The sequence below is a fragment of the Typha latifolia genome, chromosome 8, assembly GCF_019914945.1.
Source record: "Typha latifolia isolate L0001 chromosome 8, TyphaL0001v2, whole genome shotgun sequence".
Taxonomy (NCBI): domain Eukaryota; kingdom Viridiplantae; phylum Streptophyta; class Magnoliopsida; order Poales; family Typhaceae; genus Typha; species Typha latifolia.
Window position 1 is genome coordinate 8,591,266 of NC_133093.1, and position 22,205 is coordinate 8,613,470.

At 35.9% G+C, this 22,205-nt stretch overlaps 1 protein-coding gene across 4 annotated transcripts in view; it reads right to left on the reverse strand.

Annotated features, from left to right (window-relative positions):
- The window catches only part of LOC140793594 (protein PIR), a 56,377-nt gene that overhangs the window by 3,756 nt on the left and 30,416 nt on the right, over window positions 1-22,205 (reverse strand). For all 4 annotated transcript variants that reach the window (XM_073145154.1, XM_073145155.1, XM_073145156.1 and 1 more), the window contains 13 exons: window positions 19,164-19,308; window positions 18,702-18,870; window positions 17,691-17,767; window positions 16,276-16,446; window positions 15,624-15,700; window positions 15,443-15,545; window positions 13,786-13,905; window positions 13,490-13,633; window positions 9,283-9,432; window positions 6,533-6,676; window positions 5,553-5,640; window positions 4,343-4,470; window positions 2,425-2,629 (listed from right to left, as the gene is read on the reverse strand). In XM_073145154.1, the coding sequence (XP_073001255.1) occupies window positions 2,425-2,629; window positions 4,343-4,470; window positions 5,553-5,640; window positions 6,533-6,676; window positions 9,283-9,432; window positions 13,490-13,633; window positions 13,786-13,905; window positions 15,443-15,545; window positions 15,624-15,700; window positions 16,276-16,446; window positions 17,691-17,767; window positions 18,702-18,870; window positions 19,164-19,308 (1,721 nt within the window). The remainder of the gene's footprint in view (window positions 1-2,424; window positions 2,630-4,342; window positions 4,471-5,552; window positions 5,641-6,532; window positions 6,677-9,282; window positions 9,433-13,489; window positions 13,634-13,785; window positions 13,906-15,442; window positions 15,546-15,623; window positions 15,701-16,275; window positions 16,447-17,690; window positions 17,768-18,701; window positions 18,871-19,163; window positions 19,309-22,205) is intronic.

The window sequence follows — 22,205 nt, forward strand, 5'->3', positions numbered from 1 at the left end:
AAAAGTTCTAAATTAATATATGGAGAAACATCTTCAGAATATCTTATCCACTAAGGATGCTACTTCATGAATCATAATCATATAAATAATTAAATATAATTACTCAGTAATTATTTTAAGTATGATAAGTTGGACAACGAAAATTAATCAATAAACAGTTATTATGAAGCGCTATAGATACTCAATGCCGCCATATCCATTGCTGAAAAATTGCCCGAGTACGAGGGGAGAAATGACCACATTGCCAAGCCAAAACCGTTGACGTTGGCAATAGCAATAGCATCCAATAAGTCTGCAAGGAAGGTGCCAAGGAGACCTTCAACAGATGCGACCGAGGGACGACATCTCACCCCAATATACAAAGATTTCTTAAGCTATGTTTGCGGGGATAATCATCAAGCACGCAATTGCTGCAATTAAAAAAAAAACTGCATGCTATCCAGGTCTCGGAGGAAGAGGACAGCGGAGAAGACATGATGACAGAAGCCATTAGACTCATCAATGCCATCCAAGAATAGACTTGGGATGGCAAGCCTCTTGAGCATAAGAGACTAATGTACATCGACATGAATGTAAACGATGAAGCCACTGAAGCGATGATCGACACTGGTGCAACGCACAACTTTATGACACTTGCGGAGGCCAAATAGCTCAGCCTCGAGCTAGAAAAGGACAGCAGCTGTGTAGGCTGTAAACTCCAAGCCTTGATTAGTCTTAGATATGGCCAAAGACATTGAAATCAAACTTGACACATGGAGAAGGCTGACATAACGGTGACGAACCTTGATGACTTCCAACCCATCATTGATTTGGAACTCCTTATTGTTGCTAATGTCATGCCAATCTTGGAGAGATGAGGATTTTGGACAAAGTAATGCCATGTATTGTGAGGACCAACGAATGCCAAAAGAGGCAAGAAGTGACGAGGGCGCAGCTGAAAATGAAACGCGCGACCGAGGTGATTGCACATTAGGTTGGGGAGAATGTGATGCCCCATCGAAATTTGGTCGAAACCAAAGTGCTAAGGCAATCAAAGGGCCTAAGCGATGTACTAGCAAAGCCAAACTCGAGTGATACTACAATAATTAGACAATACTTAAACTTATCAGCTGCTAGACAAGACTTCAACTTATCCATTGGATGAATAAGGATAAGGGATAGTCTCGCTTGATCTTATCCTTACCCTTAATCTTAGTAGCTAAGTTCTATTTTGCCTATAGAAGGGCTTGAATACTTAATGTATAAAAAATCTAAACTTAGTAAATGAAAAAGAAGTGAGGACTTCACTAAAGAAAGCTTGTTTTCTTTAAGTTATTGAAGTTTCTTTTTCTATTCTTACTTCTACATTATCTTTAATTCAATGCCTACTTCATCTTACAAAGAAAGTAGAGTACTGCACGAACTAACAAACCGATCAAAAAGATTAAGTTCGTGACATCGTGATGATCTTAGTTTTAGGGATAGGAAGATTCTCAGGATATTCTCCGTGTTAGGAGTCAAAACTCTTCAAGAGTTTGATTTCTTCAATATATGGGCATTACTTGGTCTAATGTTCAATCTAGACCTGATTGTCACAAACTTAACCTTTTCAATCGGTTTGCTAGTCCAAGCGGCACTCCACTTTCACAAAATAAAGTATCGAAGTAAAGATAGTGCAGAAGCAAGAATAGAGAAAGAGGCTTCAATAACTTAGTAAATATAAGCTTTTTTTTGGTGAAATTCTCACTTTTATTTCATTCACTAAACTTTAGATCCCTTTTATATTAAGTGTTTAAGCCCTTATATAGGCAAGAGAAAACTTGCTACTAAAATTCCTAAATATCTTTCCTAGATATTTCAGAGACTAAGGATAAGATCAAAAGAGACTATCTCTTATCTTTATCCGTCCAACTAATAGATAAGCTCAAGGCTTGTCCAGCAACGAATAAGTTCAAGTCTTGCTTAATTACCGTAGTGTCTATTAAGTTAGGCTTTGCTATTGCATCGCTTAGGCCCTTCAACTCTCTTGGCACTTCGGTTTTGACCAAAATTTTGATGATGCTATCTAAAACCAAAAAAATGTCGAGGCTAGAGTTGGCATTAAGAAGTCATTTTCAGTAATAAATGTAATCGACATATATAAATAGTAGACCAAATTTCGTAAAGATATCTCTTAACACTCGGGCATGAGGATACATCTGTAAACTGTATTTCTAGATACCCATGTTAAAGATGGAGACAGAGATGTAATATCTAACTTGGCAGATTAAATGCTATCTAGTTCCCAAAAATTCAAGGAATCTCTTCAAGACACACTCAAGAATCTCTACTTAAGTTGCCAAATATAGATATGCACAGATGGTAATGATTTGAGCAAGAACATACATCTATATGCGAGCATCTAACACAAGTAACAGTTGAATACAGTAAATCGCATATACTTACTTGCAGCTTCTGCTTGTTTTGACATGATGATGAATGAGGATGGATTTGGGTATGTAGGGTCTGATACAACTGAATTAGTGGCAGAACTAAACAAATTGGTGAATGGACTATTGACAGTGTCAATCTGTTTTACTTGCCCATCAGTTCCTGGAACAAATCCTAACCATGGGGCTGTCTGCATGAATTGTGCTGCATCAACTTGTCTCTGTTTCAATCATCAAATTACAGCCATCTTATTCATGTATGAGTTAAGCATAGCATAACAGAAAATTGGTATGTCAAAGAAAGAAAAGAAAATATGAAATAACGGCCAAAAAAACAGAAAATTGGCATACACCCCTCTTAAGCTTCTTTGGACATTCCACAGAAGCTAGACTATCTGCTTCAGCAGATTGCCAACCGTCAAGTAATTGCAATAAACTTCTCAATTTTCTATAGCTAATCCATGATCTTTTCCAATGACGACAGAGCAGATAGAAAGCTACTTAACCCATCCTATACTACACCTAATCCCCCCTCATAAAAAAATCACCAGTTTAATTCTTTTAGTTGGCATGCCCAACCATGCATGTGATATGTGTCACAATATACGTTCTGACATGATCTGTGCTAACAATCAACAACAACAATAATAGGAATACTCCACAGTTCCAAGAATGTAAACCGGATTTTGCCTACTAATACAGGTATCACCTATGAAACATGGATATATACAAAATACAGATATGACACCTATAGGATATGGGAGGTATCCAAAAGAAAACACACAAGCACACACACACACACACGCATGCGCACACGCACACGTGCGCATATATATATATATATATATATATATATATATATAAAATATAATATGCAATGTCGTTAAAGACTATACAAATAAAATATACATGTGTTTATACTTGTATTTATTTAATTAAGAGTTATTGTTATAAATATATAATTGACACACACCTAGGCACATTTCTATCTTAACAATCAACAAGACCATACTTCAAAGTTTCGGTTACGGTTCAGTTTCCCCTCTGTTAGAAAATGAAATATTTTGGTTAATTTCAGTTCTAGTTTCATTGTCGGTTTCAAATTTTTTCTGATAAATAATCTTATTTTTAATGCATTACACAAGATCTAATAGAATATAAGCAATGAGGCTGATATTGGGTTAGGTATAAGTTGGATTCAAGTCAAATCCATCTTGAAATCTAAAACATATTCCAAAAAAAAAGTTATCACGGCTGTTCGGTTGGATGCAAATTTTGTGGCCATTTTCGATCAGATAGGATCAAAATGTGAAATTTTGACAAAACTTCAAACCATGAACAAGGCCAACAATTTATAAGAATTTATTAATTTACTAATATAAATAACAAAGAAGAGGTTAACTACGGAATGAATCCTTATATGGTTCTTCACATTTGTACATCACACCCAATAGATTAACAACTAGGATTAGTTTTTACAATAAATAGGACCTCCCAACCTATTAGGAAATCTTCAATTTGACTTCTCATGGAAATATCCAAGAGTAGTTGTTCGTACTTTGATTTTATTTAAATCAAATCTTAAACAAATATCTGAAATGCACCGGCAAAAGTATCCAACAATCCAATATAATAGCCAATATTGATTTAGAAGTAGAAGTGTTTCTTAGGGTATCAGGTATGTCAACATTTAGTTTTTACTACATGAAGTATGAGTAATCCCCCAACATGGAAACTAAATTAGAGCAAGGATTTTTGTGTGGCTTCACACTGTGTCATCGTGGACAAAACCAAAGAGGCAGTGTCACTTAAATTCTGTACCAGTTTTCTATCTTAAATTTACCGTAAAAGAGCAGAAGGGCTTAATTATTTAGTTCCTAGAAGAACAAATGGTTAAGAATACATCTAAATATGGAGTTATGCGATATTCTCACCAACACGATGTCAAGAAGGCTCATCCAATATAGGGCACTTCCAATTTCTTTAAGGTCACGAAGAACTTCTGCTTTGAGCTCTGATTTTGCTCCCCATGTTAACTGTTCATGAATTATCTTTAGGCAACCTACAAATTAGCCAATTATCTGTTAAAGTAGTAAACAATACTGCATAAAGGAATCATGAACTTGGTTCCAGATCAAATAAAAATAGCTTGCTTTAATAGACAATATATGCCATATAAAAATAGCTTGCTTTAAAAGACAATATATGCCATATGAAATCGTGCATCATTATGATCATAATTATCATCCAAACTTTTTCCAAAAGATGAACGGTCGGCAAGAACACACATCAGAGTTTGAAAGGCCAAGAATATCAAGATGCAACTCATGCAAAAGAGTGGTTCTCTCTGTGGTTTTTTACTTCTTCAGCTCTTCCGTGGTTCTCAAGTAAGAATTTTATTGGTCAACAGGCTTTTTATATTGCTCATGCCATTTTTCTTTTCGCTCATACCTGTTAGGTTGTCCTTACATCTTTTAGTTGCTATATCAATATCTCCATTTCCTTTTCTTCTCTATTGCTAGCTTATGTGCTGATCACATCATAATATTCCCCAATCACATTCATAATGTCATCATCATCATCAGAGTAAATATTTAATTAACTATCCAAATTGGGGTCTCAACTAGTCCAGGATAAAAAATAAATTAATTTGTCATGACATGGGAAAAGGAAATAAATTTACAAGTACACTAGAAAAACGAATCTAAAAGACTGATATACATCCATGTTATATAAGAGAAGTACTAGCATCAGGCACAGAGGCAACTACTCTGTAGTCTGTACCAGTACATGTGCTTCATATTAGAAATATAGTGAAAAGCAACAGAAAAAAAACTGTAGCAAAACGTCAAAATGCCCTTATTTGTGAAATAACTTTGTCAAGTTAATCAATAAATAGAACAATGCAGGAACGTTTCAATTGATATCACATAAACAAAAGAACTAACAGTTCTAGAATTAATCATCAGATCTCTGTGCTTTTCACTAAATAGTTCAGCAGTCCCCAAAGGAGCATTTAGTGAAGTTCACTAAATAGGGCATCATGAAGGAGGCCTGACTTATCTTCAAATATAATACGGTCTATAGTCATGACAAAGAGCACATGAAACATCAGATGGAGAAAACAATATGACAATTTTTTACCTGCTACACCACCATCGAATGGAAGTAGTCCAATAGATTTTGGCAGTGCTTCTTGTAATCCAGTGATTTTTGGTCCTATTGCTATTATCTGAGAAGTAATAATAAAAATGGCAATCATTTGTTGATAACGAATTTGGCAACGCGCAACTATCAAATGATAATTTATTGTTAATGCAAATATTGATTGGTAACTAGATACAATATCACAAGTTCAATGTGGAAAAACAAAAGATTTGAAGAAGCAGGAATAGAGATTTCAGTAAAGTGCCATAAAAAGTGGAAATGTTCAGGGAAACAACCACAGAACTGCTACTCAATTTGCCCTCTAATGAAAGGCTTCAGATTTGATCCCAATCAATCAAATATTTCTGTAAAATATATGCACAAATTTGTTTATCAGACAATAGAACCCATACACAACACAAACAAGCACATACGCACAGTGACTGATATTAATATGATAATATCCTGGATCTAGCCTCTAATGGTGCAGTATCATTTTATGCCTATGCTAAACTATATTACTCGATTACTCGATGATCTGCATTTTGTGCTAGCTTGATATGCATCAAATTCATATGGATTGTTAAAAACCACTTTTGATACCTGATGGTCTGTGACTGTCAAATAAAGCATCAAAATCCACCAGCTATATAACAAAATAATGCATTCCTCTCCTTAAGCTGCCAATCAACCCATGCATGAATTGCTATGTGCATAATCGATGACTGTAAGCACATCAATACTTCAATAGGTTGTGTGTTCTCCTAACACCTCTCGAACTCACAAGGCAAACCACCACATGTACAGTCAGCACCCAAAAGGCATATATAAGGCCTCAAGACAGTGGACATCATTAATGAGAAGTGATGAAATGGCAAGTCCAAATTATTGTTCTATAATACTTGTTTATGAAAGAAAAATAATTATCAATTTATTGAACTCTATTCATGACCAACGCCTTTTATTCCAAACCTCACCTTACTTGAGATATGATCTAGTAAGGCACGAATGATCCAAGGTAATGACCTCGACCCTAGAAGTTTTACAACAGCAAACATGTGAGGGATCCCAAAAAACTCATGATACAGTCCAGCAAGGCTTTGATATGCCAAGTTCAAATCCTGAAACAAAGACAGAACATAGAAATGAAATATGATTAGAAGACTAAACAGGATTATTACTAGGATTTCAAAGAAAAAACAAAATAAAAAAAATATCCAAGAAAGAAGGGAAGAAATTAACAAAACATTATAAACAAAAGCATCTCTTGGAAGGGAAGGTTGATTAGAACTTCAGAATAAGCAACATCGAATAAAAATTAAAATTTGTTTTCTGTATAACTGCAACAGGGCATGATAATCAAAACATGAATTGATGAGATTATATCATTATAAGACAATTGATAACTTGAAAATTAAATTAGCACCGGTAGCTCCCATTGTCATCAGAATCCTATTAGTGAACCATTATTTCTGATACCAAAAGGAGATAAAACATTAATGCATGTGGAGGCATTTTTTCCTCTATAGAAGTTCAGGCAAAAGAGAAAGAAAAGTTATCTGCAAACATTCTACATATCCTCGTCAGACATACCGTCATGCAGAAACAGAAACTTTTCTTCAAGAGAAGGATAACCTTGAGCTCAAGCAACTGCCACACATAAGGTCATTCACTGGTAGCTTCATAAGTGCTGTTAGTTATCTTTTCTTTCAATCAAGAATTGCCCATGCAATCATCTTTTCTCTCAATAAAGAATTGCCCATGCAAGCAATTTTAGCAATTAGAATAATTGCATTTTATACTTGTGCTTCACTTATCGGCTTTCTACACTTTGAAAATGGATGCACTCTGTATGGATGATTTTTCTTTTTGACATGACGATCTTCTGTCATCAAGTGGCTAACATCTAACTGCCCCCATAGTACAATGAACAGGCTGCTATTGTGGATGCCAGAAACTACTATGCTAGTATGAAGGACTATGTATTCATATATCAACATATCACCGATAGGCAGGTTATCAAGAAGAATATAGGACACAACAAAGAAAATTAGGTGTATAATGATGAACTGCTCCAAGCGGATTGTGAGTAATTTCACTATTGGTTTCACAAACCATTTTGAATACACTGTCTTACTTGAGTGGAAGGGTAATGGATTTGCTACCCTATCCTCCTCGGACTACTATGGCAGCCTCGAGGAAGCCTCCCTATGGCCATAGAAGGCATATTGCACCATGGAAGGCCATTATATAGCTAGAACGACCATCACAAAAGCAGGGATCGACAAAGCGGAAGTGAGATTCAACATTCTTGAACCACAAAATGCTTGGCTTCGAAAAAAACAATTTTCACTTTTATTTTGATTCTATAAGATAAGAACCTACCACCTAATTGGCACCACCGAGTAAAATCTCCAAGCAGAATTTTAGCTAGTGTGCATCATCTTATGTTGATACGAACCAAGTCAAATCGGATTGCATCATGAAACATTTTTTCCCATTAGGCTTGACAGATCGAGCTTATTTATCTTTCAATTGATTCATGCTTACGTAAACCCTTAAGACAAGTCTAGTTAAATCATGTAAACCATTAACGCAAATTTAATTATATCATTTAAGCCTCTAAGACAAGTCCTAATTCGAGTCATAAAAATTTTTAAGACTAGTTCGAATAGGACTCATTGTACCCGACATATATATATAGAGAGGCTGGGCTTCAAACATTGAGAAATAATTAAATTTAGTTATTTTATTATTATCATATTTACCGTTTTATTGCAACCGTTAGATTATCTTTATCTTCATAGAAGTAGATCGTAATCATAGAACTCTTCCAAGCATCAAAACCCTAACCACTATCCTCCATCATGAGCCACCCTACTATACAACTGTCCGCCACCTTCTGACAACCACCGCAATGTCGGATAGTTACCAATCTGTCCCGTTCTGACCTTCCTCCATTATTTTATTTATATCTTTTCTTTCCGACATCTGATTTATGTGAAACTAAAACTATTAGAACCCTAAGATCCTAACTACCACCAGCTAAATTTTTATAATTTTCTTCCGTCCGGATTGGTCTAAATCTGGTTCATAACATATGTTTTCTCCACAAGCACAAATTCCTCTTTTTATTGGTCTAGAGATTCTTTAGGCTAATTCAGTGGCTTTTTGTTCAATTTCTCCTTGTTTGAACCTCATCATTAACATTAAGGCTATGCCATGTGTCAACCTAGTATCAACATGGTAATTATCAACCAGCAACACAATCCATGGTAAGAAGAGACCCTTATTGTAACTGAGGGAGAAGATGAAAGGAATTAAGAAGCAAACTGCAACTAAAATAGAGCAAACAAACAAAACATTGTCTAATATAAAGATAGGTGATGCCTAGGCATAGTGGATTGAGCAGATTTGGCCACGAGTAATACTTTAGGCACCTTAATGAAAATTGGTTAGTCAGTGATCACCTAAAGCCCAGCCACAGTACCTAGCCAATCTAACAAGGCAGCGATTTTGGCACTAATGACAAGACTGGTCATGAACACAGTTTCAAAATATCATGTTTTGATATCAAAATAGCAAACAAGATGACAAAAAAATAGTGACTTGAACATAATTATCTAATATAGAAGCTAAAAGAGATAAGAAATCAAGAAAAAGGTTAAGAATAGCAAGAAAAATTATTTGAATAACATAAAAGAATAGTTTTGAAAAGGTTTCTTACTTGAGAACCACAATAGAAGTATGGCTTTTTAGTAGAAATAGCTGTCCTCTGTGAAGTATGATGAGTTCCTATTGGAGATCGAACAAAACGTTGTGTAGTATTGCATAGAATAAAGTTGGGCAAGAAGTCATTCTGCATCTCATTCCAAATCTTGATACACAAGAAAAGAAGCCACATCAAGAAAGCTAGCAATAATCATTAGAATGATCTTTCTAATAAAATTCAGACATGTTAAATCTTACAATGTGGGTCCGTTATATAATATCAAAGTTTTATAAATGGGTTGATAAATTAACATGATACCAGAGCTAATTTCAAGATTTCTTTAGTTAGAACCTTGTGAACATTCTCAGTAATCCCTGTATATGTTATCTAGGGAAATTTTCATTTCATACCTGCCTTATTGACTCATTTTAATTGGAATACTATCATTTTGCTATTTCTAAATCAAATCATGAAAACATAAATTGGTAAATTTTAGAGACATTCTAGGGTATGCAAGGAAATATAACGCCCCACAACATCTTTGAACCCCTTGGGTGGCAAAATGGGGGGTGTCCAATAGTAGGGAGGGGATTATGTGAATGTCATTCCCAATGTCAGAACACAAATGGCACTTCACAATGTCAACAAATGTGTGCGAATGCCTGCAGCTTAGTTCTATGGAATTAGCATATGCAGACCTCCGATTTAAGGAGGGGCAAACACTTGATGGTAAATGTTGGGACAAGAGTACCTATGACACTTGTTGAGTGTCATGACCAAGATTTGCAAAAGTGAGGTATTTGTGCCAAGGGACGTGAACTTGGGGTAGTGTCAGATATAAGGCCAAGACATTATAGTGTAAGGACTCTAGAGAGGTTTCCTTCTATGTCAACATTATGTACTATCTTATGTCGTCTAATATTCTCTATAATGGGCCGTGCAAACAATAAGGAAAACTCTAGCGATAGACTGGTCCACCGAGACTAGAGGTGAAAACGGATCGGATAGTGCTTAACCTAAATACGGATCTATATTTTGGGTTTAAATATGAATTTAAAAACAAATATTGAACGAATAACAAAATTTAAAATCATAACCTAACTAAATGGATATGGATAATTTTTGGATATAGGATCAGATCTTAAACATATGTGGATCAAGTTTTAAACGAATTATAACTTTTCTTCTGGAGACAATTAACACAAAATATTAAGGGTTAAAAATAATTACATTTTAAATACATATAAATATGGTAAAATCAATCTCTACAAATAATATACAACACATTATTAGTAATAATACCAATATTCATTATTTCAATAAGCAAACTAAAAACTATAAATAATTTAAAAATATGGGGTTAAACAGATATCTGATATCCATATTCGTATCTGAAAAATTATATCCGACCCAAAATCAAGGTTTTTCTCAAAAACCCTACCCGTATCCAAATCCATATCTTGGTCAAATAGGAATTTTTTACCCAAATCCGGTCTTAATCAAGTCGGATAGCAGGCCGAAATTAATCTGACCCGTTTTCACTCCTAACTAAGACGTACAAGTCTAGCTAGGCATGCAATGCTTAGTCAGGTTGACCTTGGTGAGAGGTGACTATAGGGAGTCGTTGGATTTTGCTATGCATATTGACAAAGGATCCACGAGATCCTTGGAGCTACGACAAGGAAGTAGACAACTTGTGCTAATGAGACATTAGCAGACATCCTTGCTAGTGGTTATGTATTTGATGAAGGACAATTGTGAGGCAAGTCAAATGAAATTTGTCAAAGTCTAGTGACGAGGCCTAAGAGTCGCAATAGCCCGCAAGTTCTTGGAAACGTCAATGGCTTTGTGGTGCATGTGATAAGGCTTTTCGAAGGTAGAATCATTCGGTTGAGAAGGACTCAAGTACAAGGTACTAAGTGGCACAACTATGGACAACTGTGTTCAAAACTTATGATATTGATGTTCATGTGCAAAACTATTGTCTTTCTGCAAGCCTCTTCATGATTTGTGGTATTACAAGAGTCTTGTGTTAGGGACTTAGCAACTTTCGTGGATGGCCTCGTGAAATGTCCATAACAAAGTCTAGATCAAATCTTGGGAGTATGGTGCTTGGCTCATAGGGCTAATTATGCAAGAACTTGAAGGCATTGGGCCACCAGGTTGTGGAGTACTCTCAAGGAAAGCTTGTTGAGTGAGACAGATGCTTAAGACATTATGGTCAACTCTGATAAAGGGGTCATACATGGACACTTGCAAAGTGGAGACGAGGTTTGGATATATGTGGTGAAATGTCGAAAGAAGAGCTTAAGCACACTTGTAAGTTATGCAATTCTATATTATTTTTAAGGCATGTCTACAATGTGGACTTTGAGAGGATTGGCCTTACTATGTCAAAATGAAACACAACACAAGATTTTGCTAGGTGAAATATCTAACCTTGTGACAAGTAGCGCTTAGTCTATAAATGAACCTTAACCTAAGCCTAAGCTCATGGATGAAATAATCTTGGCAATAAGAACTATCAAATTGCAAAATTTTCCTAGATTTAACCTCATTGAAACCAAAGAACTGCAAATTTAAATTAAATCAAATCAACCCATCCTAATTGAAGTTGAACACTTCAACATTTAATCTAAAGCAAAATTAGGAAATACTGGCCAGATTTGAGAGAAAGAAACAAAAGCAATTTGTGGATTAGAAATATTTGCATTCAAAGTAAATATAATATTCCCTTCTTAGTGATTCATTGATTTGGCCCAAGGTTTATTTCAAATTCCCAAAAACTTGTGATCCTCCATTTACAAAAACTTAGAGGGCAGGATTGGAACAATAATAAGTCAATAAGGTTGGAGATAGAAGATTTATGTAGTATTACCCTCATTTCTAAAGAGGTTGTTTCATGACTAGAATCCATCACCTCTAACATCACATGAAGTAGCATCTCTAGAGAACAATAAGCCTTGTTACACATCAATAAGGTGGGGAATGAAATAAGAAGGCCCATATTGTCTATATAGGTCCAGCATGTTTAGGTAAAAGAACAATCAAGGATTATTGTGTCAGTCGGTGCCAACGTGTACAACTAAGGCATGCCACCCCATGCCAACGTGTACAATTACTAGTATTTAATGTATCAGTCGAGATTGGTAGGGTACTAGGCAGCACATCCCCAGTGCCACTCGATATCTATTTAGCTTACTCAAGCAGACCCATGTTGGTAGGCTTCTTTCTCAAACCAAAACCAAAACGACAAGGAGAAAGAGAGATCTAGGAGAAGGGAAGGTTGATCCAAGAATGATAATGCCAAATCCCATCAAAAGATGTCTTTCATACTTTCTCTTCCTATTTTATTCAGTATAGAGACCAAATCCAAGATTAATCATCCTAGATTTACCAAAATAAAGCTAGAACTGTCATTTCTGCGAGTCATTCTAAATAGATATAGCATTAAATATGCCAATTAATGCACATGCTAAATCATATTTTACTTGACTATTGATATATAGAAAAATTGATGTTTTACAACATTATCTAAGATTAAAGATCCTAATGTAGGCTTTAATAGCTATTTTAGAACCTATAATATGTTGAAAATATATTTAGAAATTAGAAGCGTGCCACCATCTAACAAATGTGCCGGTGGCAAGCTTGGTTGCGCTGAGTGTCGGCATGACACGAGCCACTGTCATGAAAATCCTTGAGAACTAAAACAAAATATAGCATTTGGTATAGGTAGCTTAATCGTCATGATAATGATTGTCAGCTTGCATCTTAAATATGGCATGAAAAGAGATATTTCACTATAAGGAATGGACAACTAAGCTCCATCTTACTTTGCTTGGCAGGATAAGAAAAATCACTTCACAAACATAAATAAGGAAAAGGGGGAGTGAGTTGAGTCTTGTCTCCTCAACATTATAATGTATTAATGTCATCAACTCGTCATGATAGTAAGTCATAATCAAGCAACTCATGTTTCATTTAATGATCAATTTAGTTAGCTTGTTACTCTTCCTAGTGTTCCCTCCCACACCTTTATAAAGCAGCAAGATCTAGTAAATGATGCTAAAAAGAAATGTTAAATGCCAACATAATTTTCAATTGGGGGTCATGGGGCATAAAAGTTACAAGAGTAGAGAAGGATAACTTTCCAACATTATTAGAAATATATTTAACAGATAAAAAGTTCACTATGATAATGAAAGATGAAAAACCAAACCTGAGAAGAGACACGACTAGAGTATGAGACGAGAGAAAGATTCTCCTGCATCTCATTCAGCATAAGAGGATACGAATCTAGTTCAAGATATTGTGAAAGTAATTCATGGGTGTGCTCCAAGATATCCAAGAGTTGTTGTAATTCCTAGAAATAAGTCACAGAACTGAGTCAGTAACATTCCAAAAGTAGTATCTGAAAGTTGCCTTGCCACATAGACTTAGTCTAGTTCCTAAAAAGATCAAGCAATAAAATTTCACCGGAAAAGGTTGCAGAAAAGGAAAAGGAAACAAACTTACCACGACGGCACATATATCCGCATTTTCAAAATGATCATACAAAAATTCAATATTTTCCCGGAATAATTTATTCATTCTTTGAGTAATCAAACTTCTAAGATCAATAGCCCTACCTAACACCTGAAAATCAGAAAAATAAGTAAAAATATGGTAAAGAGAATGTTAAATAACGAGACCACATCACGGAAACAGCAATAAGGCTGTGATTGATTAAAAAGTTAAAGAACCATCTGCAGTCTGAAATTATATGAACAATTTACGTTTAACAGGATTGCAAGCATAAAAAATTGTCCCCATTATCTACAAAATTAGAAAAATGATAAAGTTAAACAATAAGGCACATAAAATTACCTGTGATGAGACAGTTGACATATAGCCACTAATAGATGCATGATTATAAACATGCCATAATTCAAGATATTCAAATAGTTCATAAAAATGACAGGAAGATAAAGAACATACACAAATATTATCTTGCAAGGTTAAACATGCTATCAATAAGATATATGCATGGAAATTGGACATTAGCAATGGCTGTTCCTGAAGTATTGTCTGTCACTAATATTTGCTGGTAATTTGGCTGTGATGGGCTGTCCTATTTTTATCTAAGACTTGAAGTACTCTTGCCAAGAGATGCGATGAGTTAGGTGTTGCAACATGTATACAACAATTGTATGCATATCTCACCCCCTTACAAGTGAGATTGATATGTAAGAAAAAATATATCACCTGCCAGTCTGCATGAGATAAAATAAGTATTCTTCTTCCACCTTGGCAATAGATATTTTGTAGATAAATTGTACAGTATTTAAGCATGGATCTATGGACGGTTCGGCATGGCCGTGCCGCCCTGAATTTATAGCAGCAAATTGGCACAGTACAAGAAGATTGGCATGGTTTGGTCTTCTTCATGTAATGTCAAGTCATGTACTGACTGGTATTACATAAATGTCACTTCAATGCTCTGTTAACTAATTAACATAAGAGGTCTCAATGCCTCATCAATTATTGTGCATATGAACCCTACTTCTAATTGGGAAAGGAGCGGGATACCCTAGCTCTTCCCACACACAACACCCATATTGATGATAGCAATATCTCTCTCTGCTTATCTCCATTCCATTCTCTTTGTACATGAGGTACACACCAATCATCCTCTTCTCCCTCCCTCTTTCTGTCGCTCCTTTATATGGTTCCTATATTGGTTACGTTACTATCCCATATTCCCATATGCACAGTCTACACTACCAACACTTGGCATGAGCATGGTCATGCTAATAGCCTAATAGCATGGCCAAGAATTAATGGTCATGCTATTAGGCTAATACAGTGCTATTAGCCTAATAGCCTAATAGCACTGTATAAAAGAAAATCTTGTGCGATAGGCTGCTTGGCGCAAAAAGAACTCCTTTATCACTGTATAAAGAGAAAAGGAGAAGTAAGAGAGAGGGGAGAGAGAGAGAGAGAGAGAGAGAGAGAGAGAGAGAGAGAGAGGAGAAAAGAAAGAGGAGTACCCAGGGCAATGGGCTTGTAGAAGAAGATATAAAGATGAATATAAATAGCATCTTGTGGAAGAAATTATAAAGATGCAATCAACAAAAGACAAAAGCATATAATATAGCAAACTTCACATGATTTATTGGCTAAACCACCATACCTTTACTCTTCTCAACTTGAAAATCTCATCAAATCGAATGGGTTTAACAGAATACTTTTCGCCATCATCACATGCAGAGATATATGATCGATCAAGTAATGCACTACAAAAAATAATATTAGAGAGAGCTTAATGCAATAGAAAGATCTAAAGAAAACAATAGAATATCACATTATCTTACCTTGCTGCGCAGCTCTTATAATACAAAAAGATACTCTCGTTAAGCTTGTAAACGAGCTGATCAAAACATAGATCAACCTGTAAATCAAGTAGAATCTAAATAAGTAAGTATTATAATGTGTTCTGCCAATGTCAATAGCATATTAAAAATATGACATGAAAATATACAAATAAAGGGAAATGTTTTCCTTACAAGGAAAGAAAAGAGAAACAAAACCTAGTTAGAATTGCCAAAAAAAAAAGAAGTACAGGAGATATGGCCTTTCATCATCCTAATAAAATATAAGATTAATGAAACTCCCATTTGCTTAATAGGAAAACATCAAAACATTCGAGCAAAAAGATAGCCGTGTCACAGAAAGGGTTGATAGACATGGGCTGGCACAGACTGTGCTGCATAGCCATCGCAACCACTATGCCATTGCACCTACCACAGGACCATCACAACCCTACATAATGACATGTTGTACAGACAAACTTCATGTTCATCATTTTTTAACATGTGAAACAAATATATTCAATACTTTATTTATCAGTTTATCAATAAAATTACACAACCAACTGATGTGCTTATTCTTTTTCATTGATAAAATTAGCAACCAAACAATGCCCCAGACTTCTTTTTCAAATGAAGACATTTCCATTTAACATACCTCTGCTTCAATTTCATCATAAAGAAATCGCTGTTTCAGCACAGTAAGTGCATGTTGAGCAGAATCATTGTAGATATCCAATGGAAGCAAAATGCTTTCAAAAAGTCCAGCATCTTGAGATTCAATCACATGATCCACCAACATCCATGGAAGTGAACACTCAATTGGAAACTATAAGAAAAACATATCCAAATAAAGATAGCTCTCTAAGCTGCAGATAATAGCACTACATGTTCATCAAAAGTTTGTGAATTACCAACCAAAAAAAAATTTAGCAAAGGAGAAGATAAATCAATCTTATATTACAAATATATTGAGAGCTTCCAGGAAAAAAGACACAACCATATTTAATAAAGAGAAGAGATATATCATAAAGGAGAAATGAGTTTGAATCATGAACAATAATTGCATAATCAACAGATGGGCTAAGTATTTCTACAGCTTAATTTTGCCATATCCAGAGTTAACAAGTCAAGTAGCATTCTATCCACATTCCACATCTAATAACTTACATTAATATGATTTCAAGAGCACATTTTTAAGTGTTAGTCATTTAGCTGTCCTGTGTCGAGGCTTACCTGCCAGCACTTGCAGTACCTACAAAGGATCAGTTCAATGCAGCAAGCCAAAACAGAAAATCTTCCTTACTAGCCATATAGGCCTTATCATTCTATCTGAGTACCAGTGCAACAGCATAAATATCATTTAGATTTTAAAATACCCCCACACCCATTATAACATCATTTACAACTGTCTAAACTGATTAGCAATTTAGCGTTCTATCCAAGTATCAGTGCGCACAGCATCCCCACTGACTGGTCTGATGCAGGATTAAGAAATCCCTAGTTCCTTACACTCATCATGACATCATTTTCAGTTGTTATGCTGACCAGAACTTTCTTGGCTTTTCATGGCTTCATGCATTAGAAGAAGACATAATAACCAAGAGAGTTAGACAAAGGAGATATAGGAGAAGGAACCCTATCCAAAAGCTACAATAGCCAAGCGTATGTCGAACTCTATCCAAGAGTCATCATAATTCCTAGAAATAAGTGACAGTAATTCAAGGGTGTGCTCAAGCTGTTAGCCAAAAGAAAACAAGTGTAAATGAGGTAACAATACATATCCAGGCCAAGGAAACTTAGGTTAATGTCACATAAACAAACACAAGTTGTGCATACAAATTATTGTAGTCATAATTGCATCAAAGAACCATTCGATCCATTCCTCCATAATCAAATTATGATGACCTGAATACTGAAACTATATCTTTGTAATTAAATTATGATTATCTGAATGCTGAAGTACCTTCAATAACAAAAAAATCTTCAACTTCCAAAGTTACACATGAAGCAAAAACGGCAGGAATCTCTCAAGCAATTAATAAGTATTGCTGTCACATATTAAAGTCTTACCTGGATTACACGAGAAGATTCCAAATAGAATTCTCGAAACCAAAGAAATCCAAGATCAGTTAATGTACCAATTGTTGCTGCAAACATCAATCATCATTCTGTGAATATCTTCATAGAAAAAATATTCTTCTAATTTTAATCTTTAAGAGAAATAAAATTTGAGATAATGAATCTAGAAGCACTTTCTAGTTTTGCTGGTATAGTATTTACATGAAAGTAGTGCCTATCACTAGATAAAGATCAAAACAATTTACACAAAGGACATTTTCTCACAGAAGACAAACCACAACATGGGTCATGAATCTACAAACCAACTAAAGCACCAACTTCATGGAAACAAAACAAAAAAGTAGACAATATTTGTCTTTAAATCTTTACATTATAGACGCTGCTGCAGAAGGAAGGTATGCCAGTAAATCATTGGAATGTCATACCACCACTTAAAAATATAGGAATATGTAACAGCATCCTCTCGTTCAGAGTTATTTCAAGATTTACCAGTTTGTCCAAGGCAACCATAATCAAAGGACAGAATTAAAAATTGTATTGTGAACATTTTTATCAGTTTTAGCTTCTCAACAGTGTATATAACTAAAAAAATAATAGGAAAGAGCCTTGTCTTTAAGAGTGACTCTAAAATAAACAAGGTCATGGGTCGCCCATCATTCAGAAGAATCCAAGTCTTGACACCTTCAGGCTTGGTAATAAACCATACCACTACATCAATACATCCAATCTCTAACAGTCTCACTTATGTCAGCATTTAGCTAAAATCTGTAATGGCACTTTAAGATTAGTAGCCAGACACTCCAGTGAAGGTTATCATTGACAATAGCAATCACGCGATCCTTCAGTGTGCTATTATTAACTGACAAATAATCTTTCAGGACAGAAACTGTTCCAAGTATTTCAAAGACATCCAGCACAATGAAAGTATGTAACAACCATGTTGCCATAATTGAACTTTGAGAAACAAAAAATTCTTTTCCAAATATGCATGGGAACAAGGACCTGTATAATCCAAAATATGCAGAAAAAAGCTGAGCTTGTAGAAGAATGTCTCTAGTTGCTTAAGATCTTCAACTGATATTCCAGAACCACTGTTTCCAAATAGACCTCCAGGCTTTCTTAAACTCCCACCAGATACAAGCTCACAAATAAGAAATTGTAAACAGTGAACCTGCAAGAAGAATAGCATATAGAAATTGAGTAGATTTCAAAATATCATAAGAGGAAGATAAAATTTTAGATTCTACAGAAATAAGATCTTAGAAACACATAACAGGAAGCACCAACATGCAACTCAATGAATTTCGAATTGACTAGCAACAAGAAGTCAGTTTGTAATAAGGTGTAAAGAAATCTTACAGAAGTCAATCACAATATCAATTTGTATAATAAATTTTCAGTAAATTCCCTATATAAATATTCACCAAAACATTTAGCAAACAGCAGCAAGAAGATTGACTAAACCTGAGCAGCTGTTGGAGCAACTGGTCTTGGGTAAAATGTATTTTGTCTTGTTTCCTCATGTTCTTGCAGTGAATGCATTTCCGGTTCGGCCTTGCTAGTATTAGCCATCCAATCTGCTGACAGAGTTCGCATATCGGAGAGAATCCTGGATAAGACATGAAGCAAAATTTTCAACCATAAAAATTAAAAAGAACCTCATTGAGCAAGAAAGAGGTAAGTACAAGGCAATAAGGCATAGTAAGAAGCTAAACTTGCATTACTATGTGTCTAAAATAATCGCATTGAAAATACAAGGCTGATTAAGGTACACAATCGTGCACGTCAGAAGATGTAGCAGAATCAAGCATGGTTCAAAAAGTTTCAGCTTTAATTTCAAAAACATAAAGTTTCAATCAATTTTGGTTCTAGTTTTCTTATGTTAGTTTTGGACTTATTTTGATAAATAGTCTTCCTTATCTTACTTTTCCATGGATTACACAAGATCTAATAGCATGTAAGCAATGAGATTGATATTGGGTTAGTACAAACTGGATTCAAGTCAAATCAAGCACAAAATCTAAAACGCACTTCAGAAAATATCATCATTAGGGTTGTTTCAATTGATATCAGGGTTAGTATCAGACCGGATAGGACTGAAACACAAAACATTTCAGTTTTGGACGAAACTTCAAACAAATGGAATCAGGATGCCAACTGAGAATAAGCAGCTTTTCACATAAAAGGAGCCTCAATATTTCATTTATCCTCAATAAATTTCCTGAGTCTTGCTATTTTTAATACAAATCCTAAAGGTCATCATCCAATATTCACCTTCTTGAATTCCATGGTCTGAAGCCACTTAACGATAATGACATTCTAGTCCATTAAATAATAACATTCCAAATTTAATTAACTTAATAATCATGAATATTTTAGTCGACATGCTTTTCTTTGGCATATTGGCCAAACTTTAGTAGCTAAGGAAATAAATTTGAGTCCAGCATTATTAGAGTTATTTGATTTTATTTTATTTATTTATTTAGATATATGGTGACTTTGTATAAATAGGGCCCATGCCCCTTTATCATTTGAAGAGAAATACATTCACCAAAATCCTCTCCTCTTCTCTCCTTCTCCTTTCTCTTCTCTCCAAACCTATTATAGGTTTGGATCTTCTATTGTTACATGGTATCAGAGCCTCCCGATCATTAGGGACATTTCTTAAGATTGGATCTCTCCTCCAACAATCTCTCTCTATCTCATTGCTCTCTCTTTGGATATATATTTTTTTTTCTTCTTCTTTCCTTCACCCTCTTCGAGCTCGACAGTTCCACGGCAGCCTCTCCCTCTCACTTCGACATCTTGTCTACAGCAGCCACCATTGCTGTAGCAGCAGCAGCCACCGCCACTGCAGCAGCAGTCAGCCACAACTGTGCTTCTCCTTGGCGCGAGCTCCTCTCCTTACCATCACCACAGTCGCAGTCTCTTCCAGCAACACTGTTTTCAGTGAGCGCCCACCAAGTGTTTGACGAAAGTTAGAGTGTCCACAACCCTCTTTTTCTGCACGGCAACCCATTTCTTAGCTAGTGCCTATCAAGTGTTCGACGGAAGTTCACTTGTTCTCAGCTCTTTCATTCAGCAGCACTATTCAACGTTTTCGCTCACCAAGTGTTCGACAAAAGTTTAGTGTGTCAAATGCAGCAACAGCACAGTAGCAGAATTGGTTTCCAGCAAGTGCCCACATAATGTTCGACGAAATGTTAGTGTGTCGAGCTCTTATTCTTTAGCAGTTCTGTTTTCAGCAATTGCTCACCAAATGTTCGACGAAAGTCCACTATGTCGAGCCCTCAAGTTTTCAGCAGACTTGTCCAAATTTGACATCTATTTGGTAGCGTGTCAAGGTTAACAGCACTGTTCACCAGGTGTTTGACGAAGGCCTAAGTCAGAAAAAAAAAAAATCGAAACACCCTCAAGGTGTTTGATAGGTTCTCTTCTAATGGCACCTTGTGTTTTGGTCAGCCGTGAGAGCCTTAGCTTCACTGGTGCCTCTATTTGTGCCTCTGCTTTTTCTGGTATGACAAAATCCTGGATTTTTTATTCTGGCGCCTCACATCATATGACTGGTGGCTCATCCATTTTCACTAGTCTCGCCCCTACCCCCACCGCTCTTCCTCATGTTCATACTGCTGATGGGACTCATTATCCCATCTCTCACATTGGTTACATCACCCCGACCACGGATCCTACTGGTCGTCTTACTTTATTTGATGTTTGGCTTGTTCCTGGTCTTACAATGAGCCTTATTTTTGTTACTCAGCTTTCTGACTCTGGTTACACTGTGTCCTCTTCTACTTCGTGTGTTGTGCAGGACACGTCAACAGGCCAGAGGATTGGGACCGGTAGTCGAATTCATGGGCTCTACTATCTAGACCAGCTTCATCTTCCTCCACCTAGCCCTAGTGTTTGTCCTGTCACTCCTCTATCTCCTTCAGATCTGTGGCATCGGCGTCTAGGTCATGTATCGAGTCAACGTCTCAAGGCATTATCCAAGTCTGGATTCTTAGGCAGAAGTCATTTTTCTTATTTGTCTCCTTGTACTGGTTGTAGGTTGGCAAAACATCGGGCTCTTTCCTTTCCTCTTAGTGAAAGTATCTCAGATTCACCTTTCGATCTTGTGCACTCTGACATTTGGGGTCTTGCCCCTCTTTCTTCTGGTCTTGGTTTCCTCTATTATGTATGTTTTATTGATGATTTCTCCCGTCTCACCTGGATTTACCTTATGCGTCAGCGTTCTGAGGTATGTCAGATCTATCATGATTTCTCTTCTATGGTTCGTACTCAATTCAGTCGATCTAGTGCTCGGGAGTACCTTTCCTCTGAGTTTCGTTCTATTCATGCTTCTGTCAGCACTCTACCTCAGCAGTTGTGTCCCTATACCCCTGCTCAAAATGGTGTTGCCGAACAAAAGCATCGTCATCTTCTTGAGACCACTCGTGCTCTTCTCTTTGAGGCTTCTGTTCCTTGTTCTTATTGGGCTGACGCCCTTCTTACTACTCTCTATCT